The 15,008-nt window shown below is 35.1% G+C and overlaps 1 protein-coding gene across 2 annotated transcripts in view; it reads left to right on the top strand.

The window, feature by feature from the left end:
- EPRS1 (glutamyl-prolyl-tRNA synthetase 1) overlaps nucleotides 1-15,008 on the top strand; it is a 68,961-nt gene that overhangs the window by 16,291 nt on the left and 37,662 nt on the right. The window contains exons 7-15 of one of the 2 annotated variants that reach the window (XM_038586167.1): nucleotides 77-203; nucleotides 923-1,115; nucleotides 2,693-2,864; nucleotides 5,034-5,267; nucleotides 6,579-6,663; nucleotides 7,077-7,136; nucleotides 7,430-7,450; nucleotides 12,109-12,219; nucleotides 14,096-14,232. In XM_038586167.1, coding sequence (XP_038442095.1) covers nucleotides 77-203; nucleotides 923-1,115; nucleotides 2,693-2,864; nucleotides 5,034-5,267; nucleotides 6,579-6,663; nucleotides 7,077-7,136; nucleotides 7,430-7,450; nucleotides 12,109-12,219; nucleotides 14,096-14,232 — 1,140 coding nt within the window. The remainder of the gene's footprint in view (nucleotides 1-76; nucleotides 204-922; nucleotides 1,116-2,692; nucleotides 2,865-5,033; nucleotides 5,268-6,578; nucleotides 6,664-7,076; nucleotides 7,137-7,429; nucleotides 7,451-12,108; nucleotides 12,220-14,095; nucleotides 14,233-15,008) is intronic. The other variant, XM_038586168.1, reaches the window with a different exon arrangement.

The following is a 15,008-nucleotide window of genomic DNA, read 5'->3' as shown; positions in this document are numbered from 1 at the left end:
CTCCTCAAAAAGGTTAAGTTTAAGTATTTAGCTAAAACATGTTAATGAGTTTCTTTGTGAAATGTTTTTGTTTTAGTTACTTACACATTGGGCATGCAAAAGCTGCTCTTCTGAACCAGCACTACCAGGTTAACTTTAAAGGGAAACTGATCATGAGATTTGATGACACAAATCCTGAAAAAGAAAAGGAAGATTTTGAGAAGGTAATTAAAGGTGTAGTGATGACCCTTTGTCAGAAAAGTTAATTAAAATTAGTTGGTGACCTGATACCTTCATGGTATGAGAGTAAATTTTGTTCTTGTAGTTGCTTATTTCCTTCATCTGTATATTCTGTGTCTGAGACCTAAATCAAGCAATATTGAGCTCCCATACCAAAAAACTTCAATTTGTTTTTTTCTTCCTCAATTGTATAATTTACCAAAATGTGCTATATTTTTCTGTAAGTACCAATTTCTTAAATGAATTGGTCATTAGAGGCAGGTTTCCGTTTTGTCATATAATTGTAAGTATATGAATGAAACAAGCACTAAGTAGGCATTGGAAAATTGGGGAAATTTCCTAGCCTCATTTATCCTCTTTATTCAGAAGTACTGCAATATATTCAAAGAGAGGGCAAATGAATGTCAGTATGACCAATAATAACCAGTTTTCCAGAGTAAATGAAAAGCTGCATCATGAGATCAGCTTTCTCAGCTGAAAATTTGGAGACTAGTATAATGAATATCTTTTTTTTCCTTGTCTGATCTAATATACAACTTGCACAACCATTTTCAGGCTTTTTTTTTTTTTTTTGTGTGTGTGTGTGTGTGTGTGTGTGACTGATGGTGTATTATTACATTTACCCAAATGCAGTATCAAGGATTGCAAATACACAAGAAAATGCAAAAGATAAGTTGATGGTTATTTTGGATTATTTTTGCAGGTTATCTTGGAAGATGTTGCAATGTTGCATATCAAACCAGATCAATTTACTTACACCTCGGATCATTTTGAAACTATAATGAAATATGCAGAGAAGCTAATTCAGGAAGGAAAGGCTTATGTGGATGATACTCCTGCTGAGCAGATGAAAGCAGAACGTGAACAGAGGATAGAATCCAAGCATAGAAAAAACTGTAAGGCACATTTAGTGTTTTGTATTTTAATCGATGGGCTTCTATTCTGCCTCTTTAGTAGAACAAGATTTATATGAAAGATGCTGGTTTGAGACCTTTGGGAATATAATTCATGTATTAATTCATCACAGATTTCTTTTTTCTTTGTCATCTTCACATAGTTCTTGGCATCACAACCACATGCAAAATGTGTGTGCCATCTTTTGCATTGTATTCATTCCATTTGAATGGTTACTTCTGCAACTTTTTGTAGTTCTCCAAAAGAGAACTTAGTCTTTCTATAAAATATTTGATGATCATGTTATTAGACCCAAATTTTTTAGCATGTGGGTAAATGTGAATATAATATTTAAACTTGGTATTATTCTATATCTCAGAAGTATTACTTAACGAAAAAGCATATCTTTCTTATTCATTACTTGTCCCTTGAACTACTAAATAGGGCTATTTTCATTCCACAGTTATAGTGCCATAATTTCCACAATACTGTATTTAAATCTTGTTTTTTATGATTTTATTTATTCATGAGAGACACAGGGAGAGGGAGAAGCAGGCTCCATGCAGGGAACCTGACATGGGACTTGATCCAGGATTTCCAGGATCAGGCCATGGGCTGAAGGCGGTGCTAAACCGCTGAGCCACCCAGGCTGCCCAATACTGTATTTAAATCTTGGGAAGTGTATAGTAAATTCAGATAGTTACGGAAGTCTTTATCTCTCTTTTTAAAGTTTTCCTACATTTTTTTTTTTCTACATGTTCAAAGATAGTTAACAACTGTACTTTAAGACCTCATTTGATTTTTTGAGGGCAGGTAAAGTTTCCATTATATCTTAAGGAGCTTCCACGGAGAATCATTATGTTATTTCTTTCCTACCACATGGGGCAGGTTTTTAGTATTCTCACACAAATAGAACTATAGCCACTTGGAACATAGAATTCTTTTTTTCTGGGATTAAACTTGTGCCATTGTTTTCTGTGATCTCTCATGTTTTTTGATCCAAGAGTCTTCTGCTTTCCACTAGAATGACTGACAGGGCTTTCAGGGAGCCCAAGGGTCAGGCTCATAGCCCAAGCTGGGTTCTTTACCTGGTGGTGCGCTGTAGTGCTGATGTCCTGTGGATCAGGCCAGTCTGGCCTTCCCCTGGGCATTAGGTGGCAAAGGGACAGAATGCTTCTGCCTGAAATGCAGTGTTAAATTTGAGGGGGTCAAGGGCTGGCCAGTTGTGTCTTGGGAAAATGAGAAATGCAGGATGAGAAAAACCTTCAGGCCTCATGGTTTTCTCTCTTGCCCTTAATCAGTACTTCATCAGTGGAACGTATTGATTTGACTTCTGAAAACATATTTATAGAATATACTTCGTAAATGTTTTGTGAGACTTACTCATAAAAAAATAATGCATTTATTCTTCATACCAGATGTTAGAACTATTATAGTACTTTTAAACAAGTGGGGTGTACGTATAATTTACAAGTAGAATATGAACATTGGTATCAAATTATGGGACTATTAAAATAATTTGAATTCAACTAGATTAGTAATACATTAGATAAACTATAATATAATTATCATTTTATAGCTGTTGAGAAGAATCTGCAGATGTGGGAAGAAATGAAAAAAGGAAGCCAGTTTGGTCAGTCCTGTTGTCTTAGAGCAAAAATTGACATGAGTAGTAATAATGGATGTATGAGAGATCCAACACTTTATCGCTGTAAAATTCAGCCACATCCAAGAACTGGAAATAAATACAAGTGAGTATGTCTCTTTAATTATGCTCGGTAGCCTACTATGATTTTACTTTGATGAGATGATCTCTATAAAACACAGAGTAGATGCAGAACAGTCAGGAGACCTGGATCTTTGTTCATCCACAGATTAATAACTTGGTACAGCATGTAACCTAATCTCTTGGCCTGTTTACTCACCTGTTGATTAGGATTATGCTAGTTTAATTCTAAGATCCCTTTCATCTTATAAAAGTCCTTCAGTCTGCCTAAAGTTGCTTTTTATGTATTGATTAGGTTTACTGTAATGTGTATCTTTAGGAGAAGACCTTTCTCTTCCTCTCATGAACTTGGATTCTGCTGGGCATAAACTGATTCACAAAAGTAAATCGAAAATCTACAGAAATTTAAACAACATAAGGAAGTATCATATGTCTTTTGTCTAGTTTTGATTAGTAGTCTTTTGTGTGGGTTTTCAGTTAATGATTTTTTTCTTTAAACGAGTTCCCCTCCCATGTTAATTTACTTTCATAAAGTAAAGTAGAATATATTTTTTATACTTTGAAGAAGCCTACTACATATAAATGCTGAATCAACACTTTTGAAGAGATTAGGGAATGTAAATAGTAACCTGTTTAGCTAATGTAACTTTCTTTAAACTTGTGGATGTAGTTGTGTGTGTCCATATACAGACATTCACCTTATATTATGGCTACAGGTGTCTATGTTAGAGTCTTTCCTTTTTAACAGAACTTTTTCCTTATTTTATTAAGTAAATACTTTGAATACATTTGGAAAAATGAATTTGGATACCCATTTTTACACATTTTCAGTATCAAATAATTGCCAAACATAATAGAGTAGTATTTTAATGAAGTATCCTAAAAATTAGAAGACATGATGCAGTATTTTGTTTGTTAAAATTCAAAGTGTTTGTGTGTTCTGTGCATTATTTTAATCACGAATTGTTTTAAGACTATTCCATCATAAATGAAATTTTAATTAATGTTTTTTTTCTCTCCTATTTATCAGAGAAGGAAATGCTTTGTTCTTAAATTCATTTAATTACAGGAGATTTAAGCTTTGGCATTTACTCAAGTGTGAGATTAATTAAGATATTAAAAAGCTAAAAATTCTCTTGAATTAAGATGTACAGTTGACTCTTAAACAAGGCAAGGAGTCAGGATGCTGACTCCCCCTATGCAGTGAAAAATCTATATAACTTTTGATCCCCCAAAATTTAATAGCCTCCTGTTGACCAGGAGCCTTACTGATAACATAAACACCAAGTTAGCACATATTTTGTATGTTATATATATTATATATTTTACTCAAAATAAGTCAGAGAAGATGTTATTTAAAAAATCATAAGAACACATTTGTAGTACTGTACTGTATTTATAAAAATCCATGTATCAGTGGACCCATGCAGTTCTAATTTGTGGTGTTCAAAGGTCAACTATATATTGCTTATTGCCTCCTACCATACTGTGTATTGGTCGTTACAGAAATATGATTGTAGAATTTGCTGTGCCAATACCCAGTTGTCCATTAAATTGCAAATTTGCTTTTTTGTTTGAATATTGTGTGAGTTAACTATTATCTTCAAAGACCGATAATATCTTGATATGCTTTGAATATTAATATTATACATCATAAAACCTGTTGATTTTTTTTTTTTTTTTAAGATTTTACTTATTTATTCATGAGAGACACCGAGAGAGAGAGGCAGAGACAAAGGCAGAGGGAGAAGCAGGCTCCATGCTGAGAGCTTGATGTGGGACTTGACCCTGGGTCTCCAGGATCACACCCTGAGCTAAAAGTGGTGCTAAACCACTGAGCCACCCGGGCTGCCCAAACCTGTTGATTTTTAAGAAATTCCTAACATCTAGGGAATTTCTTTCTTTTTTTTTTTTTTTTTTTTTAAGATTTTATTGATTCATGAGATAGAGAGAGAGAGAGAGAGGCAGAGACAAAAGCAGGTTCCATGCAGGGAGCCCAACGTGGGACTCGATCCTGGGTCTCCAGGATCATGCGATCATGCTCTGGGCTGAAGGCGGCGCTAAACCGCTCAGCCACCCAGGCTGCCCTAAGGAATTTATTTCAAATTACTATGGCTGCTTATAATGCTTAATCTAAGATGAAAAGGGTAAAATGCTTCATTTTGGTTTTTAATACATCCTTTTTTTTTTCCAGTGTTTATCCAACATATGATTTTGCCTGCCCCATAGTTGACAGTATTGAAGGTGTTACACATGCTCTGAGAACAACAGAATACCATGACAGGGATGAACAGTTTTATTGGATAATTGAAGCCTTAGGCATAAGAAAACCATATATTTGGGAATATAGTCGACTAAATCTCAACAACACAGTGCTCTCGAAAAGAAAACTGACATGGTTTGTCAACGAAGGATTGGTAGACGGATGGTATGTTTACTGTTAACTAGAATTGAGAGGTCGTAACAACATGGTATATCAGTGATTTTAAAACTGTTTTGAGGGATGGGGAGGGTGAATGGGAGGAGGTGGAATGAGTGGGCCTTGAGGGTTTCTGGTCCTTACCTTTTTTGCATCCAGCCCATCAGGTCCCCTGAGTCCCCCTACCTCTCCCCTTTATTTTAATGCTACAAACACGGAGTGCTCATTTAGATCCTGGTGCATGGGAATGAAAAATACACAAGGGCATATTCTCTGCAGATCTTAGCATTTTGTAAAAAAAGTGTTGTGACTTTGGTCTTTTATATATCTGGTTACCATTCTTCATATTATTCTGAGGCCCTGAGGCTTTTCATTTCATCTGGGTCCCTGGAAGGCCAAAAATCACCTGAGTTGAGGTGAAGACATAGATGGTCTCTGCCTTGGTGGTGAAGACCCACCTTTTGGAACTGTTGGTTGCCCAGAGGACTCACCATCTAGGAAAAAGTTTGCAAATCTTTGTAGCATATTAAAAACCTAAATGAGATTTCTGCAAGAAAGAGGACTATAAAAATTAAAGTCATCTTGTAGCCATGTATCTGCCAGTGTAAATGAAATCTGTTTGGATTAGGTACCATGCTGGATAAGTCTAAGAATATTTTTTATCTGAATTAACAAGAGTGTATATATTAGTTTCTATTAGCATCACATAACAGTGATATATTAAGTATTTGTTCAATAATATGTATTTTATACTGGTTTATTGAGGAGCTGAATTTGATAAAGGGCAAATTTATCTTGGGCTCTAGGCAAAGGATTCTATAGCAGACTTGGTAAAGTTTGCAAATTTCTGCAGTTATTAGTGTTAATAACTAATGTATAAATAACTATATATATATCTTTTACAGCCCAAAGGGCTTTGTACAGTTTATTCATACGTGGATACACAATACCATCTCTTATCTGATTCTTGTGGTCGTATGTAGAATATAGAGGGCCTCGAATAGTTGTTAAATAGCAAATCAGAATGTTTTAATGCATAGCTTTTCCATATTTGAAGATGTTTCCTTTGTATCTTTTTTGAAATGTGCTTTTATTATTTCTAGTAGTGCAGTTATTTTACTGCATCATATTTGACCAGTTTTCCTTTTCCATGAATTGTGGGCTCGCTGATACTATGATCTACCCACTTACTATATAAACAACTCTTATTCAAATATTTCCAAAGCTGACTACAATTTATTCTTTAAGGTATTTTGTTTTTCCTGTGTTTGTACATTTAAAAAGATCTTCTTGGTACTTAAAAATTTCCCTATTTCCCAGGGATGACCCAAGGTTTCCTACGGTTCGTGGTGTGCTCAGAAGAGGAATGACCGTTGAAGGGCTGAAACAGTTTATTGCTGCTCAGGTGACCTACACTTTGCTTTCCAGCTTCTCTGTTTGAGTTTTCAAGTCTCATTAATATCCCTTTAGTCTCTGTTATTTCTGTTCATTCTATTCCTTGTTCTTTATAATGCAAGGGCAGTTTTTTTTTTTTTTAGGAGTATGTTTATAATAGTAGAAGACTGAGAATGTCCTGTGCTGGTAATAAGCGGAAGTGGGACAAAGGCAACAACCTGTAGTATTTTTATCTAGTAAAATATATGGTTCTTGACTCTGGCTCTTCAGGGTAACACAATGAGTTTGTGCATACTAAGCTTTGTATTCCAAAGATAGTAAACTTCGAAGTATTTTTTGGGGTTTTTTTCCTAACATACTTAGCTTAAATTGTCTAATGAATACCTTTTGCCTTTTTAAGTCATTTTATCATTGATTTTCTAGGGCTCTTCACGTTCAGTTGTGAACATGGAGTGGGACAAAATTTGGGCGTTTAATAAAAAGGTACATATTTTGACTCTTGGTCCTCCTTTCTCGTGCCTAAGTCCTGAATAATATATGTATATGAATCATTAGTGTGTTCATTGTAGAGAAAACTTTGTGAAGAACGTTACCATTTTGCAGACCATCAGGAAAATGGAATGTTTTCCTTAAAACTATAAAGACCATTAAGCTTGTTAGCTAAATCAAACAAGTCACAGTGATTAAAACAAATAAACTTGGAGTTAATGGGGAAAGGTAACAGTTTTTTCCTTAAATCTTTTATGAACACTGCATTTCATTTTTCTGCTTTCAAGCTGCGAGCTCTCTGTAAGAAGGTATTACTTAATGCTTTTATTTGCCTTAGCACATAGCTTTTAGCATATTACATGTTATAACCTGAGATGTTATACAGCTTTGAAGCACAATCACATTTATATAAAATACTTGCTTATACAAATCCATTGAAAATGCATTATTCCTAGTTTTCAAAAATATGTCCTCTAGTTTTCTTAGTGGCAAAGGGAAGATTTGGCTAACTTCATTCCACTGTTCCCTTGTGTGCTGAGAGGACAGAGTTTTAAAGTTATGTGTTTCACTGAGTTATATTGAAGTTTCACTAATTATAATTCCTGTGACTTCTTGAATCTAGCTTTTTTTTTTAACTGTTTCTTAAATGAAAGTCAAATAAGGAATACTGCATATTGACATTGTAATTACTAATTGGAAGCAGATGCTTAGACACTATAATAAGGCAAATCATTAAAATGCCGTGTTTTAAACCATAGTTTCTGTGATTGTGTTCTGTAATTCTTTTTTCTTATTGCTGCTTGATTGTGCTGATGCCTTGCCTCAAGAAATACTTGCTTGTCTCGCATGTGTCTTGAATTTGTTTCAGTCTTGTGTGTTTTTTGATACATAAAGAAATTAATTGGTTCTTTCTGTTGCTGCAGTTACTAATAAGTAGAATTTACAAGCAAAATAAATTTGGTGTACATTTCATTAATAACCCAAATTTTAAAGGTTTTAAGTTTTAATAAAGTTACACATATGTACTTAGTTCACTGTATTTCACTGCAGTCAGTTCTGCGGGGTCTGTAAGGTTGAACGACATTTTCCTCTTTTTTTCTTCCATTTTCTTCCCCTAGAGAAATCACTTGCAGCTCTTTTATATCATTCTTTTGGTATTTTTATTGCCTATATCTCTAAGATGTGTGTGTGTTTTTTTTTGTTTTTTTTTAAGGTTCAGACATCCTCATTTGTCTCCCAGTAGAAAGAGGGGACATAGGTCTCTTTCTCAGTCCTGTTGGTTTTCTTGTAGTTGATTGTTTTGTTTTTCCTCATTTGTTAAGTTTTCTGCTTCTGACTTCAACTCTCCGTGAGTCGTCTAAATTTCCTACCAAGATGTTCTTGTGCCTTCCTACTCTTTCATTTTCATCGTGTAGACAGCTCTGCCGGAGCCTTCTGCACTGCTCTGTGCTGATCTGGATGAGGGCCCGGCCCGTTAGCTTCTGAAGCTCAGCAGTCTTCAGAAGTCAGCCATTATCGTTCTAGGATCCCCTTTGCTCTTGTTCTGTAACGGATTGCCTGGTTCTTAGATCTCCCTCCTCTTAACATTTCTCTTCCGTTGCTATTCTCCATCCTTTGAGCTCCCTGAGAAGGGTTGGGTAAGGATGAAGATTTCTTGTGTATGATGTTTTTTCACTCTGAAATTTCATGCTGATATGTTATGGTGGGGCTCTGTTTTCATCTCTGTCCATCGGAAGAACATGTGGCTTCCAATCTGGAAGCTCCTTCCTTTTGTTCTGGGAACTAGTTCATTTATGTATCATATTTCCAAATAAGATTTCTCTTGTTCTCTGAATTAAAAAACAAAACAAAACTTCTTGTTCCTGTTCCATGCTTAGAATATTAGCATTGATAGGAATTATTTTCTTATGACATCTCTTCCCCGTGTATTACTTTGGCTTTTGGTTTCATATTAAAGACATCTCAGAGGTCTGGATAGTCTAGGTTATCTGTTCATGTTTAACCTGGAGGACTAAAGGTGCAGTTAGAAGCCCTGAAAGAAAGACTTGGATTTGTCAGCTGAACCTCACAGTAGGGTGACCTGGCTGAGTCAGTTAGTTGGAGAACCTCTATGTCGGTAACTTTATCTCTTGTCTCTTGGATTAGGCAGTTTTTCCAGAGAAATTTTTTTAATTACTTGCTTGAAGTGTGAAGGCTTGGCTGTCAGAGCTTTGGAGCGGAATGGAGGAAGACTGAGGGCCTATCTAGTATCATACATTCACTTAATCCCCTTGTCTCTCTGTGCAGTACCCTCACCTTCAGCTTCTTCTGGTATCTGCAAGGATCTAGACACCCTTCTCCTTACATAGTAAACTTCCTTCTGTAGTTGGAGGGGAGGGGCAATTGCCTCATTGATGGAGCAGACAGGGAATGTTTCCATATAGTTTTCAATGGGGATGTGAGAGGGAGTGAAAGTAGGTAAGTATTTTTCAGGCTGCTTTGTTTATCCATACATCTGAGGGACCTCTAAACATTAAGAACCATGTTTAAAACAGCACAGTTAAAACATTTTGATTGTTAGTAAAAATGGAGTTATTCTGATGATGTATCCTTTCATTTCTTTTGCTGGCCATCCTGACCTCTTCCTACACTTCTTTCGCTTTGCCACTTTCTCTGACCCTTGAGGTACACATCTCTTATTTAGGGTTCATGTCCCATTCAGTCTGATTCCTGCTTTGTTATTTTGTAGCTTGCTTTTTCCAAGCTCTGAATAAAATGTAAGTGAAGCATCAGTGAACTAAATTTAGTGCCCTGGCACTGTGAAGCAGTCATTAAGAACAAGGATAAAATTCTTTGGACACTCTCCCACTCTGAATAACCAAGCATTTTTGTTCGAGCATCTTCTGCTGAAGGACAAGAGGGTGAACTTTGGATTACTTTGGATTAGCTACATCTCTTAAAGTAGATGCTCCTTTGGAGAAAGAGCTTTGTTTACAGAGTATATTATATATGGCAAAGAAAAGGGAAGAAAATGGATGAAGGGGACAGTGAGATGTTGGGTAATAATTCAGTATCCCTCTGAAAACACTATAATCTATGTTTTCTTAGCCTGACATTGCATCTTGGCAGGAAACTAATACATAGTTTTTCTGAATCATAACTAACTAGAATCTATCTAGGTCCACTAAATAATCTACCTTGACACTCATAGGAGACATTTCACTAGCTTACTCTGTATTAATCTCTCTAATTTTCTTCATGGTTTTATGTAAGTGTTAAGATTTGAACTCTTCGGTCAAGGCAGAAAAGTCATTGCTTTAGAATATTCATTTCAGAGTAGTAGTTCCTTCTATCAACCTTCATTTACTGCTTTAATTTAAAAATCTATGTTAGTATTTCAGTGGTATGATAACGTAATAGTTTTTCCCCACAATGTCATCCCAGTCCCTTGCCTCTCTCCCTCCCTAGTAAATTAAAGTATGTAGAAACTTCTCTCTTTGACTTCTCTCTTTTGAAATAAGGAAAGTTTCCTTAAAATGAAAAATTTTCAAGTAAACCTCAGTAAATAAAAGGGTGGCTGTTTAGGGGAAGTGTGTTAAGGGTTCTGGAATCTTTTCCTTTCCCAGGCCTACCCTTACCCCAGTGGGTGGTGTCTGGCCTGAGAATTTGTGCTAGCCAGCCACTGCCCTAAGTGATCGTTGTAATTAGGTGTGAGAAACTGCCTTCTCCTTTTGTCAGTTGAGAAAACGGAGCTGCAGTGAATTGTAAGTTTCTCAGGCTGGCTTGTCTAGTTTTAGCTTCTTTAAAGAAATTAGATCTTCCTTGCTTAAATACTGAACTGAGTAATCACAAATTAAATCTTTGATCATTTTAAAAAAAATCTTTGATCATTTTAGTTCATTGAAGCTGAAAGAGGAACTTTAACTTACTAGTAAGAATGGCCTTTAAGCTAACTCAAGGAAGGAATGGAATAATAGAATCTGGTCCTGATTTACTACTAACATGAAATATAAGTGACCCTCTGAGTCACTCAGAATTTTAGTATCATTCTTTTCAGAGGCTGAAAAATACTCTCAAAGCAAACAAAAAACGAAACAGTGGTAACAAAAAATCATACCAAAAAAACCAAACCCAAACATAGCCAAGTTTAATTAGCCATACCATTTCCTGCATCCTCCTTAGCTGTTTGTATATATGCCTCTATCCACATTTTTCTTCCATATGCTTTATTTAGTGTCTAAACACTTCTGTTTTGTGTGGTCATCATAGATAATTTTAAATTGAACAGTGAAAGGGGGGAAATCATCAGATTCAGAAAGGCATGCTACTACTGTTTTGGAGGTGGAGTTAAGGTTAGAGCATAGCCAGTATGACCATTCATTCAGTTAATCCGCAAATGTTTGTTGATTACCTGTGTGTGCCAGGCCCTTGCTAAGTACTGGGAACACAGTGAGTGATCCGTATATATGTAGCTTGCAGATCAGTAGAAATGTCTTGTTTTTACTACAAATTTATAGAATTGCCTTATTATAGTGGCCTAATACTCTTTTGCTTTTGTGGTGATGTGTTGCCTAACACTGATTAAAAGTGATAATAAAATATATTCTTGGAAAACGGTCTTCTCCAACAATACAAAATGACATCTCACACTTACCCATAGGATTGATATATAACCCTGCAGGATGATTTTTCTTCACCTTCTAATACCAGAGTTAAAAGTTATTTTCAAAAGTAATATTTTGCTTTAACTAATTATAACTAACTAGTTATTTTTGGCAAGGAACTCTAAATTTCATGTAGTTTCGATTATGATTTTCTTTTTTTCTACTGGACAGTTAAATATTAAAGGAAACTTAGCAGGTAAACCAAAATATTAGTAAATGCAGTAACAAAGAAAGCCAGTTAGTATTCCTGTGCTATTATTTATTTTATTTATGAAGTTTTAAAAATAACTAAATGTTTTAACACGAGGACCCATCTATTGCAGGTTATTGACCCAGTGGCTCCACGATATGTTGCATTACTGAAGAAAGAAGTGATTCCAGTGAATATCCCTGAGGCTCAGGAGGAAATGAAAGAAGTAGCCAAACACCCAAAGGTCATCCTACACTTTTACCAATGTTATTCCTAGAAGGAGCAGGATAATAAAAGGGAAAATGTGGTTTGGTGGCAATAGCATGGTTTTGGGATCATTTTCTATTCATTATTTGTCAGGACTTGACACTAATTGAAGTAAATGTTTTTGTGGGTTTCTTGCTGAAGAAATTTATTCTAGTAATAATCCACAACACATCTCAGAACTTTTACACTCTGTGCCTATTGTTTTTTATTCTGTAGAGATAGCATATATTATAAAAATTTATTTTTTCCTGGGGTCATTTTGAAAGATATAATTCATGCTCTTATCTTTATAGGGAAGCTGAGGTTCCTTCTGTTAACTAGATTATTCATTGTTACTTTGTCTTGCCAGAACATCAGACCTAGTAATATCAAATCACAATTTTTTTTTTAAAGTAGGCTCTACTCCCTATGTGGGGCTTGAACTCATGACCCTACAATCAAGAGTCACATGCTGTACTGACTGAGTCAGACATGTACCCTTTGAATCACAGTTTTAGTTAGGATTGATCACACTGCCATTTACTTTGTTTTAGGGAATATCAGTGAAGTGAGGATGAAATCTGTCCATCTAAATTCAGAATATAACTCTTAGATACAGATAGTAGGGAATCCTCTTAGTTAAACCATGGTTGTTGTTTTAGATAGTTAGGACTGCTAGGTTGATAGTATTGAAGTAAAAAAGATGCTTTTATTCCAGCTTTGTGGGTTGTCTATAAATACCTTCTTTGTATAGTGAAGATTCATAGACTAACTCACTTATTTGCTAATAGTCTAATATACTCATAACCTTACTTATTTTAAGGGACTTCTAATAAGATTTAGAAAGAATGTATGTCTGTAATTGATTTGGCTTTGCCTTTATTTTATACCTAATTAGTTCAGCCAAGTGAGTGGGGCTATCTGATGTACCATGTCATCTACTACAGTTAACTTCATTGTGAAGCTTACTGAATGCTTTGAAATTTGAATGATGAGGATTAAAACATTCTGAGGTGTTTATTTGTTAAGATGATAGTTGTGTTCAGATAGCTTAGTTAATAGTTACACAAGTAATGAAGGATAAGTAGTTAAGAACGAATTGATTTGGAGACACACTTTAAATGACGACTGGATTGCTCAGTGTGATCTGTGGAATCTTTTATCACTTTCCTCACAAAGCGTTACAGATTTAGCCCGTTAGCATTCTTCTCTGAGCCCAGTAGTATGTAAGTCGATACAGCACACTAATTTTTCTCAAATGCATTGGTACATTCATTGAACAATTATTAAACACAAGCTATGTAATATATATTTCACAAGATCTTACACTTTTCTTCTTTTGAAGTCTGTCAAACAAAAACTGAAAGTTAATACTCCGTTCTTTTTATTACCCAGATCTTTTTTCTTCTTTATATAATACATGCTGAAAAGACAAAATTCATCTGTCTATACAAATACAATCTTTAAAATTTGTCTTCTGAAATATGAAAGGTCCACAATTTCCTGCTGTGGCGACATCTGTTGTCCTATGATGCTCTGCAGCCACTGATCAGGAGTGACTCCATTTTCTCCTTTGCTGCTATAGCTTTAGTGACATTCTGAGGATAGGAAAGCAGATTCTGATTGGAGGGACACCAAGGAATAGTAATACTGTCTTAGCTTTGAGAACAAAGAATTTTAGGCTAGAAGTAATCTTAGGGACAGGTCTTTTCATCTGACTGCCCTTAGCGTTATTGGTCAGGTGGCTGACCAACTCTCTGAGCTGGGGTTCAACATGTTTGGCTAAAGAAAAATGAAAAAAATATATAAATTTGCATGCTGTGTTCAATAAATTGGTTTTTTCAATCAACATTCTCCTTTTTTTAACCAATCAGAATCCTGATGTTGGCTTGAAGCCAGTATGGTACAGTTCTAAAGTTTTCATCGAAGGTGCTGATGCAGAGACGTTGTCGGAGGGGGAGATGGTTACCTTTATAAATTGGGGCAACATCAACATTGCTAAAATACATAAGTAAGAATTTTTCATCTGGTTTTATATCAAAATGGAAGGGAATTCTTAGGTTTATTCACTTATTAAAATTACCGGATTTAGACCCATTCATTTTCCTGACTGGTAAATCTGCTCAGGCATAGAAACTGCCAGTTCTGGACACAACAAATGTCTTTTCCATATGTGTTCCAGTTTATTAATCAGGTAATTGGGATATGTTTTGCTTGTGATGTTGTAAGTTACTGTGCCTTGTTAAGAAAGTAGTTCTGATGTTTACGGGTCCCTTCTTGTCATCTAATTCTCATTGTGCAGATGCCTGCAGGAGGAATACTTTGGACAGAATTTATAACATTCTTTGTCCTAAAATATGGTTTAAAATTGTTTTCAAATGAATATGAACTTTCCATTTATTATAGCATGCTACACTTGTTTGTTCTTAAGATTACATAAATAGAACATATGCTAATAAAATTATATAATAATTCTGAAATCTTAATTGTTCAGTCACTTTACATATGATTTTAAGTAAGTGTCATATGTTTAAAAATACAGTACTTTACATTTTTTAATGCTTAATGCAGATGACTTTAAAATTTGTAAATATGTTCATGTTCTTCATCAGATGTGTGTGCACCTGTTCTCTAGTAGGTTGTATTTAATTTGTCTCTTACCTGGTATATGTCTAGAACATAGTAGAAGTTAAAGTAAATGTTTCTTTTGACATTTTCCAAAGAAAAATTCCTAGCCACTTACTACAGATATAGAACAAAATAATGCATTTATGGAAATTCTGGTTT

Source organism: Canis lupus, chromosome 38 (genome assembly GCF_011100685.1).
Source record: "Canis lupus familiaris isolate Mischka breed German Shepherd chromosome 38, alternate assembly UU_Cfam_GSD_1.0, whole genome shotgun sequence".
NCBI lineage: Eukaryota > Metazoa > Chordata > Mammalia > Carnivora > Canidae > Canis > Canis lupus.
This window is presented reverse-complemented; position numbering and strand designations above follow the sequence as displayed.